At 41.8% G+C, this 26181-nt stretch overlaps 1 protein-coding gene across 3 annotated transcripts; it reads left to right on the forward strand.

Moving 5' to 3' along the window:
• The first annotated feature begins 870 nt into the window (after positions 1–870).
• On the forward strand, positions 871–24074 carry MACIR (macrophage immunometabolism regulator). Of its 3 annotated transcripts, none has more exons than XM_048851125.2 (2): positions 871–1076; positions 21691–24074. In XM_048851125.2, exon 2 carries the CDS (start codon positions 21711–21713, stop codon positions 22332–22334), a length of 624 nt encoding a protein of 207 aa, XP_048707082.1. In that variant the 5' UTR covers positions 871–1076; positions 21691–21710; the 3' UTR covers positions 22335–24074. The 3 variants fall into 3 exon arrangements, with proteins under 3 accessions (XP_048707082.1, XP_048707084.1, XP_048707083.1); XM_048851127.2 differs by lacking the exon at positions 871–1076 and adding an exon at positions 1435–1664; XM_048851126.2 differs by lacking the exon at positions 871–1076 and adding an exon at positions 1435–1660.
• The last annotated feature ends 2107 nt before the right edge of the window (positions 24075–26181 follow it).

Consider the following 26181-nt stretch of genomic DNA (forward strand, 5'->3'; position numbering starts at 1 on the left):
CTGCCTGCTCACCATAAGATGGTTCAATAGGACTGACTGCAGGACTAAAGAGAATGACCTGGTCAAGTCACTCCAAATTTAGTCCCTGCGCCCATGTCTGTCCAGGCGCTCCCAGCCGATGTGGCCAGGAGCACCTCGGACATGACGATGACGGCTACCAGTCGTACTGTACCGTCTGCTGCCACAAGGCAAGGGGTTGCTGCTACTGTGTAACAATGCCGTACCGCGTCTGCCAGCACCCAGGAGACATAGGATGACGGTTACCTGAGCGGGCTCCATGCTTGCCGTGGTATGGCGTCTGCACAGGTAACTAAGGAAAAAAGGCGCAAAACGATTGTCTGCCCTTGCTTTCACGGAGGGAGGGAAGGGCGGCCTGACGATATGTACCCAGAACCACCCGCGACAATGTTTTAGCCCCATCAGGCATTGGGATCTCAACCCAGAATTCCAATGGGCAGCGGAGACTGCGGGAACTGTGGGATAGCTACCCACAGTGCAACGCTCCGGAAGTCGACCTAGCCTCGGTACTGTGGAAGCGCTCCGCCGAGTTAATGCACTTAGAGCATTTTCTGTGGGGACACACACACTCGAATATATAAAACCGATTTCTAAAAAAACCGACTTCTATAAATTCGACCTTATTCCCTAGTGTAGACATACCCTGAGCGAGGTAGGTTACGTCGGTGGAAGCGGTAGTGTAGCTCAGCCCCCTATGCGTGCCGGTGGGAGAAGCGCTCTCACGGGTATAGCGCTGTGCACACCAGCGTTTAGGTCCGTGTAATTCACGTCGCTTGCGGGGTGGCTCGTTCAAGCAGTTGAAAGTGGGGAGGGGATTCCCCAGGGTCAGTGGCAGGCGGTTCTCTCCAGCCCCACACGCCGCCATTGGCCGGTGGGACTGGGGCTGTCTGAAGCGCCAGGAGGCTGGCGCCCTGCCCGCCCGAGTCCCCGCCCTGGGCCCGTGTGATCTGGGGGCGGAGCGGGGCGGGACTCCGCGGCGTCTCTGTGTCTCTTGCCCGCGTTCGCTGCCTCCCTCCCCAACGCCGCTGCCAGCCGGGCCCCGGCGCCCTGGACCCCAGGTAGGAGCGCGGGGGTGGGGCGCTGCGGCCGACCCCGCTCGCTGAGCAGCCGGGGCAAGGCCGGGCCGGCTCCTTTCTCCCCGCGGGCCCTGCCGGTGCAGGCAGGGCGCCCCCCGTGCCAGCGGGGAGGGGGGCGCTGGCTCTGGCTCTGGAGCGGGAGAACGGGCGGCATCGCCCTGGCTGGCTGCGCGCAGCCGCGGTGGCTGGCGCGCTGCGCCCGCGGGGTGCGCCCCTGGCCCGGGTGCCGGCTGGGCGTGAGCTGAGCTGAGCTGCGCGGCGCGGGGCGGTGGGTGACGCCGCTGCCGCCGGTGTGCGGAGCGCGCGCGCGGGGCGGGGGGTTGCACAGGGCCTGGGGCGTGTAGCGTGCGGGGGCAGGGCGCTCGCGTCTCCCTGCTTGACATTGAGTCAGGGGGCACGTGTTCCGGCCGGTGGATGGTCCACACTGCGTGTGCCTGGGGTGGTGGTACATATTGCCGGCTCGCTGGAGCGCCTCGCTGTGGCATAGCTGCAGGGCGCGTGGTGATAGGGTTCACCGAACAGCATTGGCCTGGAGGATATGTTGTGCAGTGGTCAGAGTCGCTGTGGTAGGTAAGCAGTGTTGTAGTGTGTAGTTGTGAAATAGGGTGTGTGCATGCACGGCAATATACTGTACAGTGTTGTGTTGTGTGTGGGGGGGTGTATGCAGGGTCCTGTAGTTCAGCAGTTGTATCGTGTGTGTGCATTGTAGAACATCGGTGGCGTGTAACGTGTGGTGGGAGAGAAGATGAACAGGGTCTGGCATGTATGTACATGTGCAGTGATATAAAGCAAAGATTGTAGAGTATCTGTGACATGGTGGCAGGGTATCAGCTCCCTATAGTTAAATAGCCACAGTACAACAAACTCCAAACTTCATCTATAAGACCCAGGGATAGGAGGACAGCTTAACGCTTTTAATCTTGAGCAGAAAGAGCTAATACCTTTATTCTTCTTAACCTAATTTAGCTTTAGTAAGAAAAGCCAGTGGGACTGTTAAATTCTATCAGCTACTCTAGTTCTCTGAAGCTGTCCAGCCATTCCTCAGATATGCTTCCATTATCCTTGAGCCATGGAATTTAGGCTGGGCAGTAGAGGATGTGAGGTGTTTGAAGTGAGATTGTGCAGGGGCAGGGTTGGAGAAGGGAGTCTAGTCTACATGTGCAATGCATGAGTAGTTGGTGCTACCCTGCATCCTGGGCAGCAGCCCTTTTGGTGGGCTGGGAGCCCTTGGTGCTTCTGCAAATACAGACTTCACTCCATTTTCAACTCAGAGCCATGTATATAGTGCATGCATGCACCTTACCCTTCTTCTTTCACACAGCACGGCTTCTCCCCGAATCCCCCCACTTGTCTTGTGGATAGCATGAGGGGCAAAGTGGGGCTGAAGATGAGCTCCTTTATGGCATGTTCTGTGTCAAAGTAGAGTTTCTCTCCAGGTCTGTTTTGCCTCCCCCCCCCCTGCAAAACAATTACCCCTATTTCCCTCATGTAGGAGTCAGCTTCCCCCAGTTAATATATAAAAACTTCAAAAAAAATGCATTGGGGCTGGGCAGTGGAGGGGCATGGCAGAGCAGTTGGGCTTTTAAGATATGGTTTAGGAGATAAATAATCTATTTAACGTAGATATCTATGCTTACCCATCTTCAGAAACCTGGGAAATGTTCACATTAAAAGCTTTAACTGAATTAAGGTTGCTGAAGTGCATTTCCTATCAATGCAATCACTAAAACCCGAAGAAATCATCCGTAAATTTAGCACCAGCCTTGGCTCATTGATCTCACCACCCACATCTTTTTAACTCCCAGATTAAAACACAGACTCTGCAGCTCCACAACAAATTTCTTTTAATTTTCCATATATAACTAACCACAGTGCTCATCATCCAGTTCTTCAAAGTTCCACTCAAATGGAGAACCTGAACTCCAACCTCAGACCATTCAGTCTAGAAGTAATAAAGTTCACCACTATCCGTATTTCTGTTTGCCTTAAAATAGTTGTTTAGATTTTATATTCTGCATTTAACTTTCAGTTAACAAAAATTTGGAGTGGAGGTATATAGTGCACCTTGTATAACGTCTATATGGCACACCTCTAGTGTGTTTATCCAACACCCACACACACCAGAGCATTTACTTAGTCAAATATATTAGCTGGCAAGCTGCTTCTGGTTTGACAGAGTAATGTGTGTCTCAGGTGTGCTCTGCTCCCTCTCCCTCAGCATATTATTTAGATTGTAGTAGTGCCCATAGGCCCCAATCAGGGTATGGTGCACATTGTTCCAAGTGCTCAACAAATATGTAGGAAAACAGTGTTCCTGCTGATAAGAGCTTATTATATAGTTTTGTTTCCATTATTTATAGCCTAAACTCACTCTACTTCAATGTACTGTATATAATATGTTTATATACCATTGCATCTGTTTAATATATGGAGACGTGTTTAATGCATGTGATGTGTACTAATATGTGTTTGAGATTACATGCATAACCTCACCTTGAGCAGACACTCAGATAGTTATGTGTATATATTTAAATAGCTGCATATGGTAGTGAATTGAGGGTAGAGAACTGCAGTTATACAGATATGGTTAGGAGACATTTGGTTAGTAATTGCAGAGGGATGTGCAGTTGCAGAGGGGGGGCTGGTTGATGTGCTGTGACGATGACCTTGTACCTCTGGCAGTGGTTGAATGTCTTCTGTTCCGCCATCATTTGAACACAGTGGAACTCTGTATGGTGAGTGAGAGAGAGAGAGAGAGACTAATGATTTACCTCAGAAGGGGAGTGTGAGTTACTGACATGAGAGCTGAGAAGCAGTCTCTCAGATGCACAAGTTGTCTTCACCATGATGAAAAAGACACCCTCCTTTTTTCCATCTGGGGAAGTGTATGTAAATCAGGGTCCCCTTCCCGAATGGGATTTCTTGTCCTTTTCCAGTGTCATGTGCAGTGCTGCTCACTTAGTTGCTCAGCTGTTTTGCTGGATTATGGTTTGGTCTGTTTGTATGTTTCGCTAGCCGAGAAGGGGTTATGAGGTTAATAAGCAGGGAGCATGGCACTTTTCAATCATTTTGAGATGGAGAGAGGATATGAGGCAACAGCATTTAAAACAGTTATTTGATCACTGAAATTAAATTTTTGCATAGCACTACTGGCATTGTAGCATGGCTCTTATCTTTTCTCCTTTGAGGGGCCATATGCTGCCTACTTGGCCACCAGGCTTAAACAGTCAGACACCGACACTTGCTTTTACAATAAAGACGGATGGACTGACTGACTGCTAATACTCAGTTCAACTGTCTGGTGACATTAACAGTAAATTTGAGGCAAGTCTGGTTTATAAACAAGTGCAATTTGGCTTTTAATAGTCTTTTATCTTGGACTCACATTACATTTGTATAAATGAGTAAAGAGCATTTATAGCTTTCAGCATTTCTTAGCATATGGGAATGTGTTTGAAAAGAAGCAAAATTAAAAGGATGATGTACCCACAGATTATGGGTCATCTGAGGCAGAAATCTATTTAAAATTGGAATAGGGTAATTGACCGGGACGCTCACTCCACCAACAAAGAATTTAACCCTAGCAATAATTTTGAATTACATGACAGAGTCTTAGTTATAAATTTCCATTCTGAGTTGCAATAAATAGTATTTTTTTCATTTGAGTGGCTGTCCCCAACATAGTGGTTGAGCTTAGGATAGTATTGTTTCAGAAATGACACATTCAAAAACCTTAAAGACCTGTATTTCCAGGTATGCTAGCATACGCTGTAATAACAAACATGCATCCATTGTTCTGCTATATATGTGAAGCTATATAGGTCAGACTAACAAAGTAGTGGAAGAGGCTACATTTAAGGAGAGTTGTTTTATCTTAAGACTTCATGAAAAAATATTTGTAGGATTTAATGAATTTTGTGATATGTAAAAATACTTTTTCATTATTTTTCTGCTTCTAATTTTTTTTGAAACAGGGTAATTGAAGTCTTAATTGCAGGAAGTTTGGGTAAATCAGGTGTTCCAAAATTAAAAATGTGAAAACAAGCTTTAGAAGTTAGTTTAGTTCTTTCTGAACAATAAACATGTTTGGAAGCAAAACATTCAAGGTCTCATTCTTAAGGTGAAACTGACTATAGTCAAAAGGAAATGTACTCTATCCATTTGCATTGTCACTTGCATGCAAAAAGTAAACAGAGTGTAATAAATAATTACAAGAGAAGTGGCTCTTTTAAAATTTTCATTTTTAATAAATCTAAGTTATTAGCAATGTAGGGAAATAAATTTGTTTACAACGTATGGGTTTTTTTTTCCATTTGTCACAATCAAGGCTCCCAGTCATTCAGTAAGAACCACTTATAACTGTAGCAAACAGGAATGTCCTTGTGATGGTTGGAAACGTTGTTTTATTAGAAAATGCAGGGAGATTTTTCTGAACTGTTAACAGATGGTTAAATGCAGCAAGAAGGTTGTAATACAATTTAAAGGAACTTGTAGATCTTCAGGAAAAGTTAAATTTGTCAAACACATTATTTGTGAATTTCCTGTAGTAATGCATGAAAATATTACCAGAATATTGAATTTTCTTAAATTATTTCCCAATGAGTTATTAAAAGTTAAATGGCCTTCTGTCTGGCCTTTCTCTTTTCACTGTTTTCAATGTCTACTCATGCAAGTTTATTAATTTAGCCTACTCATACAAAATGCATTTGTCCAAAGCTACTTTTGAAGTCCATGCCTTTTTGTCCATATAAGGTATACACTCAATCATGCCAGTCTAGTCCACTGGCTGTCACATCTACAGGATGAGCTGGTTGTCACAAGTGCCAATTCTGATTCCTCAGTAATTCATTTGTGATTCTGATCGCATTTATGGCATACTTCTCTGGGCCATCTTTTTTTTTCTACTTAGAGCATCTTGTTAAATTTTGTCCTTGAAGAATGGGCAAGCTGTTAACTAGAACTAGGTGGTGTGGGGTTGTTGGGGTTTTTTTGTTTTTGTGTTTTGTAGGACCTGTTATTACAGGTTGTTTTGAATGTCTTGGGGGTCCTCTCTGCCAAGTATTCTGTCTTTTCTAGCAGGGCTTTGGAGCTGTGCTCTGCTTTCCAGCTCTGGGCTCCGCTCCAAAGCCCTGTTTCCTAGTGTTTGGAGCATCAGTTACAATGTAATTCAGACAATGTAATCATTCAGGGCAACTTTTCCTTAAAGGTTTTTGCTACTTCACCTGTGACAGCAACTTGTCTTGCCTTTTGAAAGCTGCCATTCTTCCTTGTCAGGTTGATACAGCTTTTAGATAAAATTCTTTCACTTGAATGATAAGTTCAGTTTGACTTCAGTTCCATCTTTTTATTCTCACCCAACCATCTGCGACTTTACTCTCAGGAGGCTTCTGTTTTTCTTCTTCAGATTTTTTTTTCAGAGGTAGTCGCTAGGGTCATGTCATGCTGTCTTATGTTTACTTCTAGTCTTCATGCCTCTTCTTGCAAAACTATCTATGTTATATTTTATTTCTTTCCAATCTGAATATTTTTTCTCTCATGAGGTAACATTTCAGTTTTTCTTTTAAGCTGTTTGCTTTGTCTGTATATTTCTGTATGTTTGGAACAATTTGTCAGTTGGTCAAAAGAAAAGGACTGCTTGTGTCACCTTAGAGACTAACAAATTTATTAGAGCATAAGTTTTTATGAGCTACAGCTCACTTCATCGGATGCGTACAGTGGAAAATATAGTGGGGAGATTTTATATACACAGAGAACATGAAACAATGGGTGTTACCATACAGACTGAAACAAGAGTGATCAGGAAAGGTGAGCTATTACCATCAGGAGAGCAGGGGGCAAGAGGGGGAGAACCTTTTGTATTTTCCACTGTATGCATCCGATGAAGTGAGCTGTAGCTCACGAAAGCTTATGCTCTAATAAATTTGTTCGTCTCTAAGGTGCCACAAGTCCTCCTTTTCTTTTTACAGATACAGACAAACACAGCTGCTACTCTGAAATCAGTTGGTGAAGAATGTGTGCAATTTATGGGTATTTTAATCTCTGAAGTTTTCTCTCTAGTTTGATAGTTCTGTGATATCTCCCAAGCCCACAGAACACAGGATCTGCCTGTTTAGGAAAGAAATGTCTGACAATTGTGGATCCCATCTGCTGTTGGATACCTCATTTAAATTCTTCAGAGTCTGTTTTCTTATACCAGTAGCCTCTCTGATGCGGAAAGAGTTTTGGGGTTTTACCTTTCAATAAGATAATATAAACAATGTGTATTTCCCCCACCTTTACCACCTGATAGTCATTTTCATTTCTGGGTAAGTCATTTTTCTTGAAAAGGATCTTGAAATGTTAAATTTGCTGTGAACTGCAACACAAGATGTTTTTCCAGAACCTGTGTACTGATAGAATTCCTAATGGCAGTATTGATTTACTAACATTACGGATAACGTTATAAAATGAATGAATAAAGTACCGCCATCTTAATGTCCTCTTTTTTTTGTCATCCTGTGCTGTTTTTAATTTTGACTCAGCACCTCTGAATACTGTTTTCAGCCTCTGAGTCAAAAGTACAAACAAAGAGCTTATTGCAACTTAGTTACATACTATGAATTTGTTTACTTTGCACTTCACCACCATCTGTCCTAATGTAATCATTATATTCTTAAGTTTTAAATAGGACCCTAAAACAAAATATAATTTGAAACTGAGTTATAGTGCCTCTCACTCTGAAGATGAGCAGATATTTGAAGCTTAATTTGGCTGGGTGCTCTACCCAAGCTGGTTACAGATTTGCATGAATAGAGTATTCAGCACTGTCAAAGTTCCTTCCCCACTCTGAACTCTAGGGTACAGATGTGGGGACCTGCATGAAAGACCCTCTAAGCTTATTCTTACCAGCTTAGGTTAAAAACTTCCCCAAGGTACAAACTTTGCCTTGTCCTTGAACCATATGCTGCCACCACCAAGTGTTTTAAACAAAGAACAGGGAAAGAGACGTCTTCCTCCAAAATATCCCCCCAGGCCCTACACCCCCTTTCCTGGGGAAGGCTTGATAAGAATCCTCACTAATTGGTACAGGTGAACACAGACCCCAACTCTTGGATCTTAAGAACAATGAAAAATCAATCAGGTTCTTAAAAGAAGAATTTTAATTAAAGAAAAGGTAAAAGAATCACCTCTGTAAAATCAGGATGGTAAATACCTTACAGGGTAATCAGATTCAAAACATAGAGAATCCCTCTAGGCAAAACCTTAAGTTACAAGAAGACATAAAAACAGGAATATACATTCCATCCATTACAGCTTATTTTACCAGCTATTAAACAAAAGGAAATCTAACACATTTCTAGCTAGATTACTTACTAACTTAACAGGAGTTGGAAGGCTGCATTTCTCATTCGTTCCTGGCAAAAGCATCATATAGATAGACAGAACCCTTTGTTTTCTTCCCCCCACCCACCTTCCAGATTTGAAAGTATCTTGTCCCCTCATTGGTCATTTTGGGTCAGATGCCAGCAAGGTTACCTTAGCTTCTTAACCCTTTACAGGTGAAAGGGTTTTGCTTCTGGCCAGGAGGGATTTTATAGCACTGTATACAGAAAGTTACCCTTCCCTTTATATTTATGACAAGCACTATAATTTGTGGCATGAAGTTAATAATTATTGTCATCATCTCAAGTGCATTCAGAAAGACAGTTCCTCAGTTAGTTGTATTTGTTTGGTTTCAGTTGTATCTGTTTTTGAGAAATGTCTATATTTGGTCTGTAGGATGTTTGAACCAAATTAATATGCCTGCTTCTTCCCAAGGTCCTCTGGAAGGTCTACAGTGACATCTCTTGTGAGTTTATTTTGGGTGAACTTTATTTCTTTCAGCTATGTGATTCAACTTTTGCCTTGTGTGTACTGCAGGATTCTTATTGAGCTTCTTATTATAATGGAAATAATCCTTTCTGACAAAAATAAACAATTGTTATACAAGTATACAGTTCCATCAGGGGATTTAGTGACATGAAAACAAGCTTCAGAGGAACAGCCGTGTTAGTCTGTATTCGCAAAAAGAAAAGGAGTACTTGTGGCACCTTAGAGACTAACCAATTTATTTGAGCATGAGCTTTCGTGAGCTACAGCTCACTTCATCAGATGTATACCGTGGAAACTGCAGCAGACTTTATATACACACAGAGAATATGAAACAATACCTCCTCCCACCCCACTGTCCTGCTGGTAATAGCTTATCTAAAGTGATCAACAGGTGGGCCATTTCCAGCACAAATCCAGGTTTTCTCACCCTCCACCCCCCCACACAAATTCACTCTCCTGCTGGTGCTAGCCCATCCAAAGTGACAACTCTTTACATAATCAAGTCGGGCTATTTCCTGCATAGATCAAGGTTTTCTCACATCCCCCCCACCCCCATACACACACAAACTCACTCTCCTGCTGGTAATAGCTCATCTAAACTGACCACTCTCCAAGTTTAAATCCAAGTTAAACCAGAACATCTGGGGGGGTTGAAAACAAGCTGGAATTTCCACATCATACTTGTGCGTGCAATGTATATATAGTTACTATCATACATATACAAAATATTACATATATATAAATTTGCCTTAGCGATTATAAAGCGCACAGTCTGCATTTTATTTTTCTCATTTAACAAATATGTAAAACAGCTATTTCCTTGACAAGATTATAGTATTTTTGCAGAGAGTGTCAACATACTGTTTGGGCTACTTCATAGAATCATAGAATAGCATGGTTGGAAGGGACCTCAGGAGGTAATCTAGTCCAACCCCCTGCTCAAAGCAGGACCAAACCCCAACTAAATCATCCCAGCCAGGGCTTTGTCAACCTGACCTTAAAAACTTCAAAGGAAGGAGATTCCACCACTTCCCTAGGTAACGCATTCCAGTGCTTCACCACCCTCCTACTGAAAAAGTTTTTCCTAATATCCAACCTAAACCTCCCCCACTGCAACTTGAGACCATTACTCCTTGTTCTGTCATCTGCTGCCATTGAGAACAGTCTAGATCCATCCTCTTTGGAACCCCCTTTCAGGTAGTTGAAAGCAGCTATCAAATCCCCCCCTCATTCTTCTCTTCTGCAGACTAAACAATCCCAGTTCTCTCAGCCTCTCCTCATAAGTCATGTGATTCAGTCCCCTAATCATTTTTGATGCCCTCTGCTGGATGCTTTCCAGTTTTTCCACATCCTTCTTGTAGTGTGGGGCCCAAAACTGAACATAGTACTCCAGATGAGGCCTCACCAATGTCAAATAGAGGGGGACAATCACGTCCCTTGATCTGCTGGCAATGCCCCTACTTATACAGCCCAAAATGCCATTAGCCTTCTTGGCAACAAGGGCACACTGTTGACTCATATCCAGCTTCTCGTCCACTGTAACCCCAGGTCCTTTTCTGCAGAACTGCTGCCTAGCTATTCGGTCCCTAGTCTGTAGCGGTGCATGGGATTCTTCCGTCCTAAGTGCAGGACTCTGCACTTGTCCTTGTTGAACCCCATCAGATTTCTTTTGGCCCAGTCCTCCAATTTGTCTAGGTCCCTCTGTATCCTATCCCTACTATCCAGCGTATCTACCACTCCTCCCAGTTTAGTGTCATGTGCAAACTTGCTGAGGGTGCAGTCCATGCCATCCTCCAGATCATTAATGAAGATACTGAACAAAACCGGAGCCAGGACCGACCCTTGGGGCACTCCGCTTGATACCAGCTGCCAACTAGACATGGAGCCATTGATCACTACCTGTTGAGCTCGACGATCTAGGCAGCTTTCTATCCACCGTATAGTCCATTCATCCAGCCCATACTTCTTTAACTTGCTGGCAAGAATACTGTGGGAGATTGTATCAAAAGCTTTGCTAAAGTCAAGGAATAACAGAGCCAGTTATCTCATCATAGAAGGCAATTAGATTAGTCAGGCATGACTTGCCCTTGGTGAATCCATGCTGACTGTTCCTGATCACTTTCCTCTAAGTGCTTCAGAATGGATTCCTTGAGGACCTGCTCCATGATTTTTCCAGGGACTGAGATGAGGCAGACTGGCCTGTAGTTCCCCGGATCCCCCTCCTTCCCTTTTTTAAAGATGGGCACTACAGTAGCCTTTTTCCAGTCGTCTGGGACCTCCTCCGATCGCCATGAGTTTTCAAAGATAATGGCCAATGGCTCTGCAATCACATCCGCCAACTCCTTTAGCACTCTCAGATGCAGCGCATCCGGCCCCATGGACTTGTGCTTGTCCAGCTTTTCTAAATAGTCCCAAACCACTTCTTTCTCCACAGAGGGCTGGTCGCCTTCTCGCCATGCTGTGCTGCCCAGTGCAGTAGTCTGGGAGCTGACCTTGTTCGTGAAGACAGAAGCAAAAAAAGCATTGAGTGCATTAGCTTTTTCCACATCCTCTGTCACTAGGTTGCCTCCCTTATTCAGTAAGGGGTCCACACTTTTCCTTGACTTTCTTCTTGTTGCTAACATACATGAAGAAACCCTTCTTGTTACTCTTAACATCTCTTGCTAGTTGCAACTCCAGGTGTGATTTGGCCTTCCTGATTTCACTCCTGCATGCCTGAGCAATATTTTTATACTCCTCCCTGGTCATTTGTCCAATCTTCCTCTTGTAAGCTTCTTTTTTGTATTTAAGATCAGCAAGGATTTCACTGTTAAGCCAAGCTGGACGCCTGCCATATTTACTGTTCTTTCTACACATCTGGATGGTTTGTTCCTGTAACCTCAATAAGGATTCTTTAAAATACAGCCAGCTCTCCTGGACTTCTTTCCCCATCATGTTGTTCTCCCAGGGGATCCTGCCCATCAGTTCCCTGAGGGAGTCAAAGTCTGCTTTTCTGAAGTCCAGGGTCCGTATTCTGCTGCTCTCCTTTCTTCCTTGTGTCAGGATCCTGAACTCGACCATCTCATGGTCACTGCCTCCCAGGTTCCCATCCACTTTTGCTTCCCCTACTAATTCTTCCTGGTTTGTGAGCAGCAGGTCAAGAAGAGCTCTGCCCCTAGTTGGTTCCTCCAGCACTTGCATCAGGAAATTATCCCCTACGCTTTCCAAAAACTTCTTGGGTTGTCTGAGTACTGCTGTATTGCTCTCCCAACAGATATCAGGGTGATTGAAGTTTCCCATGAGAACCAGGGCCCGCGATCTAGTAACTTCCGTTAGTTGCCGACCTTCAGTTGTCACAGCCATATGTGTCACTTCGCTACATTCTTTCGTGAAGTTGAAGAGAAATAAAGTTCATGTGATGTATATAATTTTTATATAAAGCACTTCTAAAGTATTAAAATAAATTAGCAAAGAACAAAATCTTCCCTTCTATGCCAATACTTCTACAGTATATTACACATATAAATTCCTTTTTTTGGGGATGTTTTAAAAAACACAAATACCAAAGTGAAGTGGTAGGTTCAAGGACTGTAAAATTGTTACTGATGTTTTCCTCTTTAATTTCTTTATCTGATGCAGTTGACCCCTTGGCCTGAATCTCTTTTTGGACAAATTGGCTGCGGGGACTTGGGCCAAATTGAAGAGATTTCTGAACACTGTTGCTTAGATTTTTGTACTGACTTGGCATATACTGACTACAGTACCTTCTGTACATCACCCCGCTTCATCTGTGTCTTTGGTTCTATTTAAAGAACTGCATGAGTCAGATGTCTTCACGGTCTTACATGAGCACTAATAGACAGCTGCCAAATTCGTCTCCAGAAAGGAAAATGTGTAAAGGCTAGTTGTTTTTATTATTGTTTTTGGAAAGCAGATAAATATGCTGAGTCTGTGTGTGTGTATTATAAGGACTTGTTTGAGGGTTGGAGCACAGAAATCTAACGTTTATTGCAAAAAAACCAAACCCCAAACAAAAACAGAACGGAGAAACTTAATTTGACACAGTTTGCTGAGTTCATTGTTGCTCTCAATTCTCCAAAATGAACCATTATTTCAGTGGAGGTGGTACCTCCCAACCAGTGAACAATATGAGAGCATTTTACAAAGTCAGGGAGACCAGGGCAATCATCAGTATACTTTTTGTTTTGAACATCCATATAGCAAAAAGGGGGGGGGGAGAGGAGAAGGAGGACAGAGACAAACTATACACATAACAAAGTAGTGATTTTAAGAGATTATTAAAAATCATTTATAGATAGCAGAGCAAGTGACTAAAGGGCAGACCTGGGCTCTATTCCTGACTGGATCGCTGATTTTCAGGTTAACTTGATCTGTCATTAATCTGTGTGCTTCATTTTCTCTGTAAATTATTGCTATTTTACCACCTTTGTAAAGTGTTTTGAAATCATAAGATGAAAGGTGCTATAGGTGCATGGACTGTTTGTTTTATTTTCTCCACAGCTTATCCCAAGCATTAGGCTTATCTCAGTACTTTTAAAACAAACAGCAGTAACTTCGCCAACGTTAGTCATTAGTAGAAATTTCAGTTGTCTTGCTAAATATCAGATTACAGATTGCACAAGCAAACCACCTGTACTACTGCAACTAATTTGACTGCTGTAATTCCAATTTCTCCAATCTAAGGCCTGGTGTAGTCACTTTTTTATATCAGTTTTATCTGATTAGAACAGATATAATTAAGTGAGCACAAATGTGGATAGAATCTGTTTACAGAAATAAACTGTATCAAGGTAAAAAGAAAAGGAGTACTTGTGGCACCTTAGAGACTAACCAATTTATTTGAGCATGAGCTTTTGTGAGCTACAGCTCACTTCATCGGATGCATACCGTGGAAACTGCAGCAGACTTTATATACACACAGAGATCATAAAACAATACCTCCTCCCACCCCACTGTCCTGCTGGTAATAGCTTATCTAAAGTGATCATCAAGTTGGGCCATTTCCAGCACAAATCCAGGTTTTCTCACCCTCCGCCCCCTCCCCCCCCCCCACAAACTCACTCTGCTGCTGGTAATAGCCCATCCAAAGTGACAACTCTCTACACAATGTGCATGATAATCAAGGTGGGCCATTTCCTGCACAAATCCAGGTTCTCTCACCCCCTCACCCACCTCCAAAAAACACAAACACAAACTCACTATCCTGCTGGTAATAGCTCATCCAAAGTGACCACTCTCCCTACAATGTGCATGTTGATTGTGACTTTGTCCTTACCCATAACTATTTTACATTTGGGGACAATGTATACCTTCAGATCAGCGGCATTGCTATGGGTACCCGCATGGCCCCACAGTATGCCAACATTTTTATGGCTGATTCAGAACAACGCTTCCTCAGCTCTCGTCCCCTAAAGCCCCTACTCTACTTGCGCTATATTGATGACATCTTCATCATCTGGACCCATGGAAAAGAAGCCCTTGAGGAATTCCACCATGATTTCAACAATTTCCATCCCACCATCAACCTCAGCCTGGTCCAGTCCACACAAGAGATCCACTTCCTGGACACTACAGTGCTAATAAACAATGGTCACATAAACACCACCCTATACCGGAAACCTACTGACCGCTATTCCTACCTACATGCCTCCAGCTTTCACCCTGACCACACCACACGATCCATCGTCTACAGCCAAGCTCTGCGATACAACCGCATTTGCTCCAACCCCTCAGACAGAGACAAACACCTACAAGATCTCTGTCAAGCTTTCTTACAACTACAATACCCACCTGCTGAAGTGAAGAAACAGATTGATAGAGCCAGAAGAGTTCCCAGAAGTTACCTACTACAGGACAGGCCTAACAAAGAAAATAACAGAACGCCACGAGCCGTCACCTTCAGCCCCTAACTAAAACCTCTCCAACACATCATCAAGGACCTACAACCTATCCTAAAGGATGACCCAACACTCTCACAAATCTTGGGAGGCAGGCCAGTCCTTGCCTACAGACAGCCCCGCAACCTGAAGCAAATAGTCACCAACAACCACATACCACACAACAGAACCACTAACCCAGGAACTTATCCTTGCAACAAAGCCTGTTGCCAACTGTGCCCACCTATCTATTCAGGGGACACCATCACAGGGCCTAATAACATCAGCCACACTATCAGAGGCTCGTTCACCTGCACATCCACCAATGTGATATATGCCATCATGTGCCAGCAATGCCCCTCTGCCATTTACATTGGTCAAACTGGACAATCTCTACGTAAAAGAATAAATGGACACAAATCAGATGTCAAGAATTATAACATTCATAAACCAGTCGGAGAACACTTCAATCTCTCTGGTCACGCAATCACAGACATGAAGGTCGCTATCTTAAAACAAAAAAACTTCAAATCCAGACTCCAGCAAGAAACTGCTGAATTGGAATTCATTTGCAAATTGGATACTATTAATTTAGGCTTAAATAGAGACTGGGAGTGGCTAAGTCATTATGCAAGGTAGCCTATTTCCCCTTGTTTTTTCCTAACCCCCCCCCCCCCAAGATGTTCTGGTTAAACTTGGATTTAAACTTGGAGAGTGGTCAGTTTGGATGAGCTATTGCCAGCAGGAGAGTGAGTTTGTGTGTGTGTGTGTGTGTCCCAGAAAAAAAGGGGGGGGGGGGTGAGAGATTTGTGCTGGACATGGCCCACCTTGATTACCATGCACATTGTAGGGAGAGTGGTCACTTTGGATGAGCTATTACCAGCAGGACAGTGGGGTGGGAGGAGGTATTGTTTCATATTCTCTGTGTATATATAAAGTCTGCTGCAGTTTCCACGGTATGCATCCGATGAAGTGAGCTGTAGCTCACGAAAGCTCATGCTCAAATAAATTGGTTAGTCTCTAAGGTGCCACAAGTACTCCTTTTCTTTTTGCGAATACAGACTAACACGGCTGTTACTCTGAAACCAGCAGGAGAGTGAGTTTGTGTGTGTATGGGGGTGGGGGGGTGAGAAAACCTGGATTTGTGCTGGAAATGGCCCACCTTGATCATCATGCACATTGTAGGGAGAGTGGTCACTTTGGATGAGCTATTACCAGCAGGATAGTGAGTTTGTGTGTGTGTTTTTTGGAGGGGGGTGAGGGGGTGAGAGAACCTGGATTTGTGCAGGAAATGGCCCACCTTGATTATCATGCACATTGTGTAGAGAGTTGTCACTTTGGATGGGCTATTACCAGCAGGAGGGTGAGTTTGTGTGTGTGTGGGGCGGAGGGTGAGAAAACCTGGATTTGTGCTGGAAATGGCCCAACTTGATGATCACTTTAGATAAGCTATTACCAGCAGGACAGTGGGGTGGGAGGAGGTATTGTTTCATGATCTCTGTGTGTATATAACGTCTGTTGCAGTTTCCACGGTATGCATCCGATGAAGTGAGCTGTAGCTCACGAAAGCTCATGCTCAAATAAATTGGTTAGTCTCTAAGGTGCCACAAGTACTCCTTTTCTTTTTGCGAATACAGACTAACACGGCTGTTACTCTGAAACCTGTATCAAGGTAAGCACCTTTATATTGGTATAACTGCCTCCCCAGAGGGGTTGCGTGGATTTCTAAACAGATATTAAAATGGTACAAATGCTTGTGTAGACAAGCCTTAAGAGCCAGGTCTTTGCCACATTCCTGTGAGAAAAGAAGACTTTGTAGCATGCGTATAAGATTACTAAATCCAGACCTTGGTATAAGCTAAGCTGATTATTTATTGGTAATTGCTGTCATGGGAAGATAACTAACTGTCTTGCAAGGGAAAAACAAATACCCGTGAACTGTTCCTGAAGCATCCTGATATTTTAGTGGCTTTGTAAAGAAGTAGAAGACACATAAACAACATTATCTGTTTGGCTCATTGTTATAGAGTGTAGACTTTTTGTCAGCTTTAGAGGAATGCAAAATGCATTGAAAACACCTATGCATAAAGTAGAAGTTGGGTCCACAGCAAGTTTAAAACTGATGAGGGGTTCCATCTGAATTATTGTTTGTTTGTTTTTAAATTTGTGAAGTGTAAATAGTTTCAGTTAAGTGGTGGTTACATTATTTGAAGTTTATAAAGATGTTGTAAAATCAAATTATTTTAATTAAATTAATGACTTGCAGATGGAGAGAGCTTAAGTATTGGTTAAGCATAATCCATTTACCTTTTAGGTATGTATTCCATAACCCTTTACTATGTATGAAGAAATGGCTTAGATCAGCAGTCCAGTCTTGTTCACCTTCCTCTTGTTTGATTCTGCAGCGAAGTCTTAATTCTGAACTCTGAGTTGGAATTGCTTCCAAAACAGTGTATTGTGATGTCAGACTTCACTCAGGACCTGGGCTCTGAGGAGAAGTCGTCTTCAGCATCAAAATGCAAACTGAGAAACACTGACCAGGCACATTTCTTCAACTTTTTTCTTTGCTTCAGTGTAAAAGTTCAACTTTAAAGAATGGCGAGGAGGACCAGGCAAACTGATTTATGGTTCCACCTTGCAAGTTGTTGATAACTTCCTGCAAGGTGCTATGTATGCTCAGCCATCTGTTAATTTATTGAGAATTGAGTGTGATTAGGACCTTGAGCCCTGGTCACTACTTCCACTGTCACCACCTTCACCCTACTGGTAAAGATTAGAATTATCTAACCAGTAAACTCTTAATGAACCACGTAGTGGCAGATAGCACCCCCCCCCCCCCACTTCCTGGAGCCATATGGCTTGAAAATCTTTTAAGGAAACCTTGCTTATATTTGCCAGACTCTTTTGCACTATCTAGATTCTGGGTACTTGTGATTCCCCATTGCCACAGAATCTGAGCACCTCACAAACATTAATGATTTGCTCCTTATACTATTCCTTCTGAGACAGGAAAGTATATATTCTTACCTTTTTTTAACAGGTGGGGAAAATAAGCCACAATGCAACTAATTGACCTCCCAAAATATCACATGAACTCTGTGGCAGAGCTGAACACACATCTGAGTTTCAGTGCTGGTCCTTAACAATAGGATCCTTTCTTTCAGTAATTAGCATTTCCCTCCCTGTGAAGCTTCTAATATTCATCTAGTCCTAGTTGTTCCACTTAAACATACCTACTCTGCTTTTTCAGATCCTACCCATCCCTTTCAAATGTTTCCCAGTTCCTCTGCAATCTATTTTTGTAGAGCTTTTCATTGCAACGTCATAGAGAGACAGTACAAATCGTGTTGCATTTTGAAACTTCAGTGTTAGACTTGGAACACTGATGATTTTGGGGATGTTCTTGTCTGCACTCTGTATGATGCCACTTTTGGCTCTTGAGAGACTTTATTGTTCCTATAAAGACCATCCTGGTCTTTTCCCCCAATTAAACTCTCTATAGGATGCTGATATTTTCTTGCCCTTTTTTTGGTAGCAGGAGATACCGTGTTTTGAACTGAAGTGAATTAAACTTAGTAGTGAAAGAGCACTTGATGTAATAAAACCTTTTTATTTGGTTCTGTTTGATTTCCAGCCTTCAGGGTTTAAGCGTAAATGCCTTTCTTTTAGCTTTATTTTAGACAAATAACTTTCATTTTTTTTTAGAGAGGGTGTAAAAACACCAGTACAGAAAGCAGATTTGGTAGTTTTAATCATTTATATGGATATGAAGTGATGCAAGAAAGTTAGGAATTAACTCCTCTAGTATTTTATAACCTTTTTGATACTTGTGCAGTATCTTTTAAGAAAACTGCTCAATCTCTCTAAAAGGTATTATCAAAAATATTTCTAAGTATTTTTGCTTTGCTTTATGGTGGGGGAGGATAAAACATCAAAGTTAAAGATCTGGCACTGCTAGATGTTGAAGTTCTCTGGCTGCAGGCCCAGGATAGCCCAAAAGTTTCGGTGCAAGCTTTCCCATACTGCCCCTCCAATAACGTTGGTCTTGAGGTTATAGAAATTATAATTTAACATGAAGAACTGTAAGGCATGAATACCTCTGACTGTAATAGCTCAGCATTCTTGACTGTCTGTATTGTCTTGGTGCCTAGATAAGGAGGTAAAGATGCAAGGGATAGCAAATGCCAATTACTTCCATTATTAGTTGGATTGACTCCATAATTAAATTACATACTTAAGATTAAACTGGGGCATCAATTTCTATTTTTATTTTGTGTAGGTGGCCTTTCAGATTTAAATTTCCATGTTTGTTTTTATGCCCTTTGAATCTTCTGTGTCGTGTTGGCTAGATTTTTGCATAATATCCTTTTAATAGGAAATGTTTCAAGTTGGGTTTTTGGCTGAAATTTATCATGGTTCTCATGTTATATTGTCATCATATCTTTAAAACAAGAGTTTAAGTCTACACAAAAGAGATTAATAGATCAAGATTGATAGAGATTAATCTTGAGTAGGTCCAGTACTATGGGTAATTGATGAAAAGAAGTATTTAGGGTTAAAGCATATTTTTTTATTCACTTTCTCTTCATAACTGAAAGTTAATTTGTCAAGGGCTGGTGAGTAAAATCTCCTCCAGAGAACATTTGGTTCATAACTCATAAAGAAATTGCTTCAAAATGGCTGCCATGTCCCATTGTTGTTAACATAAGACCAAGGCCACAGGCTGGCTTCAGGTTAAAATGGCCTCTTGGGGTACATCTTCACTTCCCGCCAGATCGGTGGGTAGAGATCGATCTAGGGGGGATCGATTTATCGCGTCTTGTCTAGACGCGGTAAATTGATCCCCGAATCGATGCCTGTACTCCACCTCGGCAGGAGGAGTAAGTGGAGTCGAGGGGGGAGCTGCCGCGGTCGACTCGCCCCCGTGAGGACGGCCAAGTAAGTCGAACTAAGATGCTTTGTGCGTAGCTGAAGTTGCGTTCGAAGCCCCCACAGTGTAGCCCAGGCCTAATTCTTTACAGTTTTGGCAGGAGGAAGCTTTGGCTTCTCCTAGCAAAGATGGCCAATGCCTTCCATTGATCCCAATGGGAATTAGCCAGGCTGCCTTTAGGGAAGGAGGAGACAGAGGGAGGCAATGTGAGGAACAGTTGATGCTGGGAAGGTAAAATCCAAGAGAAGGGAGGGAAACTGGGGGAGTGTTTGTGTCTAGGGGAATGTGGAGGGCAATGGGAAAGGTGGAATGTGTGGAGGAGAATCTGAGGGGCAGGAGACAGATGTGGGCACATGAGAAAGAATGAGGGGTAGGAGATGAGGGGGAAGGGAGGACAAATATGGGAGAGGGGCACATGAATGGAACAGAAGACTGAGATGGTCACTGTTACGATAGGGAAGGGAATGTGGAAGACTATAATGGCAGCTTCACCATCTAGTAGAGGGTAAGTAGTGGCTTTCTCCCTCCAAGCAAACATGAGGCAGTCTTACATTTTGCATTTAAGGTTGAATTTTGAATCTGAGATATCGTGCACAAATTGTGTATGAGGAAGCTTCCTGTTACATTTTCCTCTGCCTTCTGATGTTTGAACAACATAATTTTCTCTTAATCGTGTGATTTTTAAGTCAGTCTCATGATGTTTAGGAATCTATTCCAGATGTCAATACTGCATCTGTCACCTTCCTTCATTATTCCCACTGCAATTTCTGATTCTGTCTTCACTCCCCAATCTCCTCAACCTCAGAATGGAGATCAGTAGCAAAGCTCCCATGGAGTGTGATAAAATAGTTCCCCTGGTGGCAAACTATGGAAAGTTTGTCAGATCCAGGGGCTGTTCAGTAATAAAGCTCAGAATTATGCTTCATAGGGGAGCTTGCCTGCCTGTTTCCCTTTCTCTTTCATGTCCGTCAGTACTACCCTGGTCTTACTGGAAGGAGTTTCTTGTAAGTGTGTGCTTCCTGTGGCTGGAATGGAGTGTGAATCTTAATTTTAAGGTTGTGGTATTCTGGGAAGTGCAGTTCAATAACATTTTATAACTCTTATATATGTTTGTGATGTGGTAAATTAAAATATGCTGGTGGTTTACCTGGATAATTGCATCACATGTGGGTGAGTCCGAAGCTGCTTCTTTTGAATGGAGAAAGTTGTTAAATCTTTTGAGTGGGGGGTTGGGGCCATCTATGAAAAGGGCTAATCTAAACAGCCCAGAGGCCTCTCACTAGGGCCTAATACACAACTGTTTCCTTTCTTCAAATGTAGAGAGAGGAGGAGACCATGACTTCACAAGTATATTCAGACTTGGCTAATAGGTCTAGTCTTTGGGCAAGTTGCTATTGGGTAAATTTTTCAAGCATTTACTAGAATTACATGCCAGTATTTCCCTGTTGTGGTTGAACATATCTGGAAATTACCTTACATGCAATAATGGGTTGTTGTGAAGATGGCCTTAGAGGAAAGGGAGTGTAACACTTTTAGAACAGATTTAAAAGATTTCAGGTGTAGGAACTGGAAAGAATATTCATATTGTGCTTTGTCCAGTTAAAAATAGCACTATACGAAATAAACTGCCTGTACTTGAATAGATAGAATGCTGTGTTCACAGAAAGGCAACACAAATTTTTGTATTGAAACTGAACATTTTTGTGGCATTCTTGGTTAAAACTGGCCAAGTAATTCTGAGAGACAGAAATGAAGTGCATTTGATACCTTGTTTTAAGACACTTTGTAGAATGAGATATGAGACTGGATAGAGAGGTACCGCCTGCATTTTCTGACGCAAGTAAGTTTAGAAGCATTATGCTTCCAGAGATCATCCTGCTCATCTGAAGGCTTCATAAGTGGTTTTTGTATTTCTAATTCAGGTCTGTTTTATTTTTAGGAGAGTAGAATTGTATTAAAATGGAAGTTGACATAAATGGAGAGACCAGAACTACCATAGCGACGCTTCCCTTACCTATTGCAGAGGTGAGTTCTACAGGCAAAGTGGAAGCAGAGAAACCTCGATGCTCCAGCACCCCATGCTCACCGATGCGACGGACAGTTTCAGGTTATCAGATCCTTCACATGGATTCTAACTACTTGGTTGGCTTCACAACTGGTGAGGAGCTCTTGAAGTTAGCCCAGAAGTGTACAGGAAGTGAGGAAAATAAAGTGGAAGCTGTGCCCACCGTGCGCTCCAAACAACTTGATTCAGGACTTACACGTTCCTCACGGTTGTACAAAGCTAGAAGTAGATACTACCAGCCATATGAGATCCCAGCTGTAAATGGAAGGAGGAGAAGACGGATGCCCAGCTCAGGGGATAAATGCACTAAGGCTTTACCATATGAACCCTACAAGGCACTTCATGGTCCTCTGCCTCTTTGTCTCCTCAAAGGTAAGAGGGCTCACTCTAAATCTCTGGACTACCTCAATTTAGACAAAATGAACATCAAGGAACCTGCTGACACAGAAGTGCTACAATACCAGCTCCAGCACCTTACCCTAAGAGGGGACCGTATGTTTGCTAGAAACAACACATGAACTACCATGGGGAAGTTAAAGCCAACTCCTGGTAATTTCTTCACTGCTGCAAAAATCCACTGTTGTACTGTGTACATGACTGTCCACATGGTAGGTGGTTGTATCAGCTAAGTGTTATCAGAACGTTATTTATTGAATACAATTTTGAACACTCAAAATGTCACAAATATTTAGAGGGGAAAATCTTTTCAGAGAGATTAATTTCTGAAGAAAATCTGACTGCAATTGGTGGACATTTCTTTGGGACACTTTTTAACAAAGAAAAGGCTTTTGTACAGGTATCTAGTATTTACAGTGATTTGACACTCAGACATTGGTGATGGTGTCTACTTAGTTGTTGCTAATTTGGCTTGCTATTGGAAGTTGCTGTTGGATAAGCATCAAGTTCTCCTTTTGTCATTTTCTATACTTTACAATAAAATGTATGTATGGTAATGGTTTGTTGTATTACAGAAAAGAATGTGAACCTGAATTGAACTACTTGTTATTTAAAACAATCCAGTTTAAACATTTTGAAATTGGGTCTGCGCTAGAAAAACGTTTCACTGATGCAAATGAACAAAGGTTTATTTTTACTTAAAATTATTGAACAGTTATTTTTTAGTTGCACATGGGAATGGTTGCTTTTCTTCTTTCTTCCTCTTTTTTAAAAACTTTGGTTAAATAAGTATTTGAAATATAAAAGAACCATTCTGGAAATAAAGATTTTCATTAAATTTTAAGAGGATTTACTGTAATAAATTTTGCGGGTTTTACATTGTCGTGACATATAAACAAGGATCCACTTTAGATTCCAATATATAGATTAGAATGTCTACATCAGAAAATAGCATTGAATGAAATTTTTGATTTTTAAATCATAATTATATTACATACGTACTTTTGGAAGGTGTTAAAAACACAACTTTAGCACTGCACTGGAAATTCCAGTTATTTGCAGCACTAAACACTTTTTAAAATTAAAAATCCAGATGCCTGAATTCTTTTGAAGGCATAGAGTGCTTCTATAGCAGCCTTGAAGTGCTGAATCTGGATTTAACAATTTACATCAAATGCACTGGCTTAATTTGTTGCTTAAGAAATCATGTCCAACCATGGCAGGAAATGCAGTTTTAACTACTGCAAACTTAAATATATTTGGAAAATATATGTAGCTTGCTTTTGTAAAAGTACTATTTTTCATTCTTTGTCTTTTTTTAAAGGTGCAAGTTATTACTGAGGCAGTGTGCAACCATGCTTGGTTTTGCTCAGCAAGTTATTTAGAAGTTAAAGATTTAAATAAGCACCATGTCTATGAAATAGAAATAATTTTTAATTGGACAGTCATTCCTGGCACAATTCTGATTTTCTTCAGAATGAATGGAAAGCACTAGTGCAGAGTGTGTGTTGTGGAAAAACAAGAATTCTTTTCATCCATTCACTTACTCCACAGTTGTAGTTGGCTACAGTGAAGAGCCTGTGGATAGTTTGCATTCTACTGGTTTGGTTGATTTTTTTTGGTATGTTAGGAATCTTTACAGCTGATGTATATTTTAAAGTAAACTGCACCTCTGTGAACTTATTGTATTGAAGAATGATCTCTAAACTATTCCTATATAATCTCTAGTTTCACAAACAGAATACTGTCAGATGCCAAAGAGAGATGGGTTTTATGTTTAATGATTAAACATCACTATTTATTGATTTTTACCCTATGGAACTGTATTTCTGGCTATGAAATAAAAGGGTGATGTAAATATATATATTGTTGTGTCGTGCTTTGATGTGCAGAAAATGGGAGGTCACTGGCAGATAAGTGTTTCAAAACCGTAAGTCCTGTGTTAGCTTGGGACTGCATGAAGCATTTAGATTCCTGAGGCCTGATTTTCAGAAAGTCAGATGTGCAACTGTAAGTACGCAAGTGTCCATGCTGTTGCTGCAGTTGTATGCTACACATGCAGACTGGCAGGGATGCGTGTGTCCAAATGCCAATGTGAAATATTAAGTCAGTGCATGCATCTAACTGTCCCTTTGCTCATGCAAATAACCGATGTATGTGCTCATTTGTGGTAATGGTGTATGCCAATTAGGCATGCAATTTCACATACAAAATTGAATGCCTGATGCTTTGAGAATCCTCTCAACCAATGATACTCTCAGTCAAGGTTTCAGAGCATATAAAGTGGCTCTTACACTTACAAGAAAGCGAAAATCTCAGCCCAGTGAAATCCATTGCTGTCTTCTTGCTTTCCTGGTGCAGTGTCTGCCATTAAAGTCCTTAAACTCTAAAGATGCATTGAAATGGAATCTGAACAATTCTGAATCATGAAAGTGAGATCCTCACAGGTTATCTTGACTATAGAGCTTCAGTCTATAATGATCCATCAATACAAAAAGAATCTTTGAGTGGGCAAAGTCTTTTCTGTAGCAGTACAAAATCAGAAGGGTGGTAATGTCAGACTTACTATTTCTGCCTTATACAGGGCTAGCAAAACAAAAGCAACTTCATGATAAATTAGGAAAACATGGCTAACTTACTGATATACTGAGACCAGCCTTACATTCTTGGGAGTATTATAGGGCTTTGTGAAGCCTAGAGAAACAATGTTTTCACTTAAAACAGAGTTGACTTAGCATATTCAGGGAGGTAAATGGGTGTTGAAGTACATACATACAAATTCTGATACATAGTGCATAGACTAATAGCTGCTATAGGAAATCATTAAAAACAGCTCAGAATTCAGCTTTTCCCTTCCTAAATTCCAATTTGGTTCATGATATCAACCAACCAGGCAAAATAGATACATACATATTTTAAAAATAGTTTACTCAAAAGCCTAATCAAACCAAAACACTTGTAGCACGATATGAGTTTTTCTAAACTCTGGCTGTAACAGACAGAGGTTGAGGTCCTGGCCTCACTGAAATCAGTGGAAGTTTGTCAGTGACCTCGATGGATTCAGGACTTCACCCCGATTTCTGAGGCTCAACTGAGAATCTCCTGCTACTGACCTCAGAAATCAGATTTCAAAAGCAGACCCACCTAAGCAGACCTCACGTGTAGCAGCAACACGTAAGGAAGGAGGCAACCTTTTAAATAACTGTTGGAGACCATTCAGAGCTTTAAAGACTATCTTAAGCATCTTGAATTTCACCCAGAAGTGACTAGGTCGCGAGTATGATATACAAAACATACATGTTGGGGCACTTTGAGAGGAAGTCGTGGATTTCAGCATTAGCTGGAGCTTCCACAAGCTCTTCAAGAACATGACACCCCCTCTACATCACTTCACTGGCTTCCCCTTTTCTACCGCATGAAGCATAAACTACTTGTCTTTTTTTAGGCCCTTTGTGTCCTATTTCTGCCTTTCCTATTGTATGTGCCTTTAAGCCATTCATGTCCCACTTCTGCTTCACCAGCAATACCAGACCTTGCTGTTCATTTGTCACATTTTCCAACAAGAGCCATTACGCCTTTTGCCATGCTGCCCTTTATTCATGGAAGAGAGCACCCAGTAAAGAGACACTACATTATCCTCCTTCAAATATCTCCTTAAAACCCATCTCTGGTGTGATACCTACGAAACTAGTAATTGTTCGACTGTTACCTTGTGGTACTTTGTCCCTATTCCACCCCATATCTGTCTGTTATATTTGCCTGTTATGTCTCATCTTGTACTTAAATTGGAAGTTTCCTGGCAGAAAACTATCTTTTCATTGTATTTGCCTTGCACAATGGGACCCCAATCATTATTTGTACTGTTGTCGTGCCTAAACTGTTAGAAGCAGAATGAAATTTAAAACTGTACCAGACTAGAACACAGTTGTTTAAGAAGGAGAATGAAGTAGGTATCAGAGACGGATTATG

This window comes from Caretta caretta, chromosome 5 (assembly GCF_965140235.1).
Source record: "Caretta caretta isolate rCarCar2 chromosome 5, rCarCar1.hap1, whole genome shotgun sequence".
NCBI classification, from domain to species: Eukaryota; Metazoa; Chordata; order Testudines; family Cheloniidae; genus Caretta; species Caretta caretta.

What these genes read in the sequence shown, in the direction of transcription:
- MACIR (XM_048851125.2), top strand. Translation starts at nt 21,711, where the DNA reads ATGGAAGTTGACATAAATGGAGAGACCAGAACTACCATAGCGACGCTT.